Genomic DNA, 8,037 nt, shown 5'->3' on the forward strand with positions numbered 1-8,037 from the left:
ATAAATCAACAACAAAACAAGGAAAGTCATTTTGATGTGCCGCGAGGCCGAACCAATCACCGATCGCCAGCTTTGAAACCGCGGAGATAAAAGCTCCGTCTCTCTATAACGGGCGATCATTTTCTCGTGCGATTCTCTCAAATTAAAACGTTTGCCGTCTCATCTTGCGCATCTCAGTTTCGCGAAAATTCAGGCTGCCGACCGTAGCGAGTCAGGCTCTCAATTTGTTCGGGATCGCACGGGCGCTGCGAGCGCGCCGTGTCGACCCTCCGGAGGTCTCACGCTCTCGAATATTCGAGAAGGACCAGAAGGAAGGGATCACGCTTTCTTCACGTGCGTACGCGAATTCGCAGGACGCTGCGGACGTCGCGCGGCAAGACGCGCGTCTCACGAGAAGGAGGCGTGTGACAAGTAGACTCGCGCTCACTTTTTTTGGCAAACTGTTCTGCGGGCTGCGGGCTCGCGATGTCGCGGGCCGCGGATCACTCGCCTTAGTGCCACGCTTCAAGACGCATGAATTCTGCGTCGCTGTGCTATTCGCATTATTGCCGCATGTGTCTGCGACCGGTCGCTGGCCATCGCAACACTCGCTTGCTTCTCAGTTAATAAGTTGTTATTGTATGTGTGTTCAATTTGTAAGTATCTTTTGATGCAATAAATTCTGTGTCGTCTTATAACGGTCCATTCTATTCGCTCGGTCGTTTACTGAACATTTTCTGGTCCTTCGAGCCGGATTCGTGGAGTGAAGTGAATCCGGTACCTCTCGCTGTGTTCCGAGCGACCGTTTGTGCCGTCGGAGCTCTGCTTGTGCTTCGCACGATCGCTGATCGCTCCGTGTGGCAAGCGAACGTTCCTCGTGCCGTTGGACAGTGAGATGGATGCAGACGCGTTGATCCGTGCTCAAGTCGAGTTGCACAATCGCCTCGCTCGTGCATTCGACAATTACAAGAAGATAGGCGCCGCCAAGGCCACCCGGGGTGTCATCAAGGCTCGCATCCAGCTAATCGACTCTTACTGGGACAAGTTTCAGAGAAACGACGAATCCCTTCGGGCTTCGCACTGGGGCGCTGTGGAGAAACACGAATACGTCACGAAGGATTTCGCGGCGGCGACGGAGGAAATCTATCTCCAAATGAGAGGTACATTTGATGATCTTCTCGATACCACGCGTTCCGCGCCGGCATTAGACGAGTCGGGACCGGGCGTCGCCGTGCAAAATGTGTCGCGGACTTCGTTGCCGTGCATAACCTTGCCGACCTTTTCCGGGCGTTTCGAGGACTGGCCGTCCTTCAGGGACCTCTTCATGTCCATCGTCGGTCGCGATCAGTCACTCAGTGCGGTGGAGCGACTGCACTATTTAAAGACGAGTGTGCGTGGCGAGGCGGAGCAGCTGATCCGGTGTTTCGCGACGATCGACGAGAACTTCAATCGCGCGTGGGCCACTCTCTCCGAACACTACGAGAATCGGCGCTTGCTTGTCAACTCGTACTATCAAGCATTTCTCACACTACCGCGAATGAAAGGCGAATCGGCCGGAGATCTGCGGCGCGTGTATCACGGCATGACTGCCGCCGTTGGATCGCTCGACGGAATAGGTCGTTCGGTGATTGGCTCTCCCGATCTCTTTGTGCACATCGTCGTGAGCCTGCTCGATCCGAGGACGAGACGCGAGTGGGAGCTCGCGATCGGGGGCACCTCAGAGCCTCCGTCTTACGAGACTCTGAGGAAATTCTTGGAGACCCGGCTCCAGATGCTCGTCGCGATGTCACCGGGCGGGGTCGGCGTGGCTGTTGCGAGGCACATCGAGGGCGCGCCGCGTTCCGTCCGGACTCATCATGCGCAGAGGAACGTTAAAGCGGAGCATTGTGCCCTATGCTCCAAGGGACACTTCCTTCTTTTCTGCAACGCGTACTTGAAGAGGCAGCCGCTCGAGCGTCGGCGAGTGGTTGAGAGTGCAGGACTCTGCCATAACTGCCTCGGAAGGCATACCGTCAGTGAATGCCGATCGTCCCGGACGTGCTCCAGCTGCAACCTGCGGCATAACTCGACGCTGCACGAGGCGTTTGTCGAGGGAGCGCCGGGAACGACGGTCGCCGCGGTGTCTGCGCACGTCGTGCGGCGGTTGCGACCCGCGCCCGGCCGAGTGCTTCTGGCCACAGCGCGCGTCCTTATCAAGGACGGTCAGGGGGTGTCGCATCCGGCGCGCGCCCTGGTAGATCCTGCATTGGAGACTTCCTTGGTGGCCGAGTCACTCGTGCAACGGCTACGTCTTGCTCGCGTTCGCGTGTCGGTGTCGATTGGCGGAGTGGGGGGCAAGCATGCCGATCCCGCTCGAGGCTTGGTGAGACTCGATGTCGTCTCACGTTGTCGTGACGCGCAGCTCAAGGTCGAGGCATTGATCTTGCCTCGGATCACCAACTACGGCTGCAGAGCGGAGATTGCTGGGGCGACGTGGCCACATTTACAGGGACTGATGCTGGCGGACCCCGACAGCGGAGCTGGAGACCCAATCGAGCTGCTCTTGGGAGCCGATGTGTTCCCTGCGATTCTCCTGGCCGGGACGCGCAGTGCGGGACCCCAGGCTCCGGTCGCGCAGGAGACCTCCCTGGGGTGGATCCTGACTGGTGCGGCTGAACGTCAGGAGAGCGGTTCGACGCTGTCGGTCCACGTGTGCTCAGTGGAGTCGGACCTCCTCAAGCAGGTGCGCGCATTCTGGGAGCAGGAGGAGCTGCCCCCCTCCCCCAGGCCTCTGTCCGTGGAGGAGCGGCGCTGCGAAGAATATTTCACGCGCACCGTCATGCGGGACGCGGACGGACGATACACTGTTCGCCTTCCGGTGACGAACGACATGCCGAACTTCAGTGCATCTCGCCGTGCTGCAGCGGGGGCGCTGAGAGGAATGGAGCGTCGGTTCCGGACGGATGCGGAGCTGCAGCGTCTGTACACTGCGTTCATGCGCGAGTACGCCTCCTTGGGCCACATGCGGCCAGTGCAGCCGCCAACGGGTCCTCATCCCGCTACTTGTTTTCTGCCGCACCACGGAGTCCTGAAGGTGAGGGATGCTGGATCCAAGCTGAGAGTCGTGTTCAACGGCTCGTGCAGGCTGCCGTCGGGCGACACACTCAACCGGCACTTGCTGGTCGGGCCAAATCTGGTGCCATTGCTGGCCGATGTGCTTCTCCGCTGGAGGCAGCATCGGTTCGTCTTCGTGACGGACATTGAGAAAATGTATCGTCAGGTTCGTGTGCACGAGGACGACCGACGGTTCCAGAGGATCCTGTGGCGGGAGAGCGACCGGACGGACATCCAGGAGTTCGCTCTGTCCACCGTGACGTATGGACTTGCGTGCGCACCATACTTGGCGGTGCGCGTCCTCCAGCAGCTGGCTGGGGATGAAGGAAGTCGATTTCCCAAGGGCGCACTCGCGCTCGCTCGGGATGCCTACGTCGATGACATACTCTCAGGGGCCGACTCACTTCCGGAAGCAGTGGAGCTGCGCGACCAGCTGTCGCAGCTCTGTGTCGCAGGCGGCTTTCCTTTGCGCAAATGGGCAGCCAACAGTAAGGCGCTCCTGGAGGGCGTCCCAAAGGACCACCAAGCCGGGCAAGCAGCAGTCACTTGGGAAGGCAGAGAGTGTCACTCGACGCTAGGCTTGCAGTGGCACGGGGGAGACGACTATTTCTGTTACAGAATAACTACCTGGGCAGAGGGTCCTGTTACTAGGCGTGCGGTGCTCTCTCGGACTGCAGGGTTGTACGATCCGCTGGGTTGGTTGGCTCCCGTGATCGTGCGAGCCAAAATCTTTGTGCAGCGAACGTGGCTCCTGCAGCTGGAGTGGGACGACCCGCTCGGTGCAGCTCAGGCCGAGGAATGGCGCACATTCGAGCGAGCATTGCCTGTGCTCGGGGAGGTCCGAGTATCACGTTGGCTTGGCACTGCGGCGACAGTGGGACAGCGGATCGAGCTCCACGGCTTTGCGGATGCGTCGGAACAAGCCTATGCAGCTGTCGTCTACGTGCGTGTGGTGCATGAGGGTCGGGGTGCCGAGGTGACACTGGCGTTGGCCAAAACACGCGTTGCGCCGTTGAGACAGATTTCACTGCCTCGACTTGAGCTCTGTGCTGCGGTGATGTTGGTGCGCCTAGTGAGCCATACGCGGCGAATCCTGACACTGACTGCAGCGCCCGTATACCTCTGGTCGGACTCTACTGTGGCCTTGGGGTGGATTCGGGGTCACCCGGCGAGGTGGACCACCTTTGTTGCTAACAGGGTGGCCGAGGTCCAGCAGTTGCTGCCCGACGCTCGCTGGCGGCACGTGGCTAGCGGAGACAATCCAGCGGATTGCGCTTCGCGGGGCCTCGCTCCTCGGGACCTAATGGCGCACTCCCTGTGGTGGAGCGGCCCAGACTTCCTCACCAGCGGGACCATACCGAGCTGCGTGGATCCTGAGAGCTCCAGTGACGACCTCCCGGAACAGCGGCGTGTCGTGCATTCGGTGTCCGCGACGCAGGAGAACGAGTTGCTTGCTCGTTTCTCGTCGTGGCACCGACTCGTGCGAGTCACGGCTTGGCTGCTGCGTTGGCGGTGGGACGCGACGACTCGCATGAGGGGACCGCTTGCCCCGGAGGAGCTCCAGCGAGCACGGGCAAGGTGGATCACCTTGGAGCAGGCGGCAGCGTATCCGGCGGAATTGGCTGCCTTGAGGTCGTGGACGACTCTGCCAGCGCGCAGCTCGCTCTTGGCGCTGAGTCCGACCTGCGATGGAGTCAGCGTGTTGCGTGTTGGCGGGCGGCTGCAGCGCTCGGCAATCGGAGATGATGCCCGTCACCCCATTATTCTCTCTCCACGCTCGCGTGTTACAGGGCTCATCATCGAGGCATTCCACAGGCGGGCTTTGCACGGAGGACCGCAGCTCACACATGCACTTTTGAGGCAACAATTTTGGATTCCACGAGGAAGGCTCCTCGTGCGACAGGCGATCCATCGGTGTGCGATCTGTGCCAGATGGCGGGCGGCAACACCGCAGCCCCTCATGGGGGAGCTGCCACATTCAAGGGTGACACCGTCGAGGCCCTTTACCTTCACGGGGGTGGACTACGCCGGACCGGTGTACGTGCGCACGGCCAAGGGCAGGGGACATAAGGCGCAGAAGGCGTTCCTCTGCGTATTTGTCTGCCTTTCCAGCAGGGCCATACACCTCGAGGTGGCCTCGGATTACACCTCCGACGCCTTCCTGGCAGCCCTCAGGCGTTCTGTGTCTCGAAGAGGGATGTGCCGCGAACTGTGGTCCGATTGCGGCACCAATTTCGTCGGCGCGGATGCTCAGCTGCGAGCGCTCTTCCGCGCGGCGGGACGTGAGGCCGCTCACATCGCAGACCAACTTGCTACCGAGGGGGTGCGGTGGCGCTTCAATCCGCCAGCTGCACCGCACTTCGGCGGAATCTAGGAGGCGGCGGTGAAATCCATGAAGCACCATCTACGACGCGTCGTGGGCGAGGCGACGCTGACTTTCGAGGAGATGTCAACACTCCTGGCTGAGGTGGAAGCATGCCTCAATTCCAGGCCGCTCCAGGCATTAACAGACGACCCCGAGGACCTCGAAGCACTCACTCCGGGGCACTTCCTCATTGGAGCGCCTTTAGTTTCTCTGCCTGAGCCGACGCTCGATACTGTGCCTCCTAGCCGACTTACGCGGTGGAAACTGTTGCAGCAAATGCGGGACCACTTCTGGCGACGCTGGTCCATGGAGTACGTGACTGCGTTGCAGCCACGACCCAAGTGGAGGAAGTGCGGCTACACGCTGGGCGTTGGGCAACTTTGCCTTGTGCGCTCTCAGCTCACACCTCCATCGCGTTGGCCGTTGGCGCGGGTGATCGCCGTGCACCCGGGAGCGGACGGTCACGTAAGGGTGGTCACGGTGAGGACCGCAACCGGTGAACTCATGTGGCCGGCCGTGCGGATCGTGCCGCTACCCGGAACCTCAGGCGACGTCGAGCCTGAGCCACCGCAGGACACTAAAGAAGTCAAGTGAACCTTATCAGATTCTTTGGGTCTCAAAGACTTCAGCCTATTGCTACTTGCTGGTGTCAAATCGATTGCGATTTGTTTGTTTTCTCGCGCTTGTTCGCTATTGTTCCCTGAAAAAGAAAGGGGAATTGTTGTTTCGCGAACGCTTACCGCGTCTCAACAAGTTGGCTTGAGTCGCGGACACGCAGTTGCCGCGCACGGCAACTGCAGCCGCCCCTGGAGGGGGGCACGTCCGTCACGATCGGTGGGAGCGCCACCGAGGCGGGCGGGATGTTCGGGATCGCACGGGCGCTGCGAGCGCGCCGTGTCGACCCTCCGAAGGTCTCACGCTCTCGAATATTCGAGAAGGACCAGAAGGAAGGGATCACGCTTCCTTCACGTGCGTACGCGAATTCGCAGGCCGCTGCGGACGTCGCGCGGCAAGACGCGCGTCTCACGAGAAGGAGGCGTGTGACAAGTAGACTCGCGCTCACTTTTTTTGGCAAACTGTTCTGCGGGCTGCGGGCTCGCGATGTCGCGGGCCGCGGATCACTCGCCTTAGTGCCACGCTTCAAGACGCATGAATTCTGCGTCGCTGTGCTATTCGCATTATTGCCGCATGTGTCTGCGACCGGTCGCTGGCCATCGCAACACTCGCTTGCTTCTCAGTTAATAAGTTGTTATTGTATGTGTGTTCAGTTTGTAAGTATCTTTTGATGCAATAAATTCTGTGTCGTCTTATAACGGTCCATTCTATTCGCTCGGTCGTTTACTGAACACAATTATTGTATCGCGAAGCGCGACATCGGAAGTCTTCCGTCCGCGAAGACCTCCCGGCGACGAAAACCATTGTCGACGAGTCGGAACGCACGCCCAGCGAGGACGGAAGGTCCGACCAACCACGACGACCGATCCAGAAGTCTCTCTGTCAATAAAACTGTTACTTGGGACGACGATATCAATTCATTGACGCACCACAACCCGCCTCCCAAGTGATCCCCGCGGAGCAAATCCGGCTTCTATGCGCTCACTGCAAGCGCGCACAACCATACATACATATGATCGATGCAATTTTCATAAGTAAATAATGTGTTCAGTAGCAGATTTCAAATATAAAGACTTATTAGATAATGTAAGTTTAATAATTTTGGAATCGCGCATCTTACAAAATTCCACTACCAAATCTTGAATCGACAACGGAGATGGTTTGTCAGTTTGCAGAAGCCGTTGGATGTCGAGACGTTTTTCCATCAGCTTCCTCCAAGTTTCTGTAGGTAATATTAATTGATTACCGCAATTGTCACCGATGATTATTTCCACGGTAGGCACAGGTTCTACGTTGATCCCAATCTCCAAATATTTATACGACGTTGCAGTCAGAGCATATCTGCGTCCCAGGATATGAGCAGTATGACGTGGTTGCGAAATACTATAAAAAATATAACAAAAGTTAAATGTATGAAAAATAATTTAAATGTGCATAAAAAAATTTGCATTGATACTTACTTTTTCAAATCTTTTTTCTTGCACGGTGGGATGTCATCATGTTAAACGGGCAAATAGTAATTTGCGTGTTTAACGTTCACCTCAGCACCGTACATTTTGATTTTTTTACTGTATTCGGGAACTACCACTGAACATCGTCTATACAGAACGATTGACAAAACCATAGTCTAAATCTTACTAATATAATAGACAAAGTCCCCCACCAACATTTTTTATCCCCTCTCTTATTCGTCTTCAGAATTGTTAACACATGTATTGATACATTTTCCGAAACTAGATAATAAATCCATGGCACAGCGTCGTAGCCAATCAATTAAGCAATCATATGTCGATGAAGCAATGTCAGCCATGATGCATTACAGCGCAAGAGAAAATGATGTGTAGTGTTTATTACTGGTATTTTTTACCAATATATTATTACCGGCATATTTATAATTTTTAACTGATATTATCGACCCTCCGTCTTTGTCCCGTTTTAGAATATTTTAGAATATTCAAGATCTTTTGAGGAGAACATTCGGTTCC

At 56.9% G+C, this 8,037-nt stretch overlaps 1 protein-coding gene across 1 annotated transcript; it reads left to right on the forward strand.

The window, feature by feature from the left end:
- Positions 1-874: 874 nt before the first annotated feature.
- On the forward strand, positions 875-5,446 carry LOC116853661. The gene has a single exon (XM_032834820.1). It carries the CDS (start codon positions 875-877, stop codon positions 5,444-5,446), a length of 4,572 nt encoding a protein of 1,523 aa, XP_032690711.1.
- The last annotated feature ends 2,591 nt before the right edge of the window (positions 5,447-8,037 follow it).

The sequence above is a fragment of the Odontomachus brunneus genome, unplaced genomic scaffold (assembly GCF_010583005.1).
Source record: "Odontomachus brunneus isolate Ranch 3 - 2012 unplaced genomic scaffold, Obru_v1 Obru_scaffold_416, whole genome shotgun sequence".
NCBI lineage: Eukaryota > Metazoa > Arthropoda > Insecta > Hymenoptera > Formicidae > Odontomachus > Odontomachus brunneus.

What these genes read in the sequence shown, in the direction of transcription:
- LOC116853661 (XM_032834820.1), top strand. Translation starts at nt 875, where the DNA reads ATGGATGCAGACGCGTTGATCCGTGCTCAAGTCGAGTTGCACAATCGC.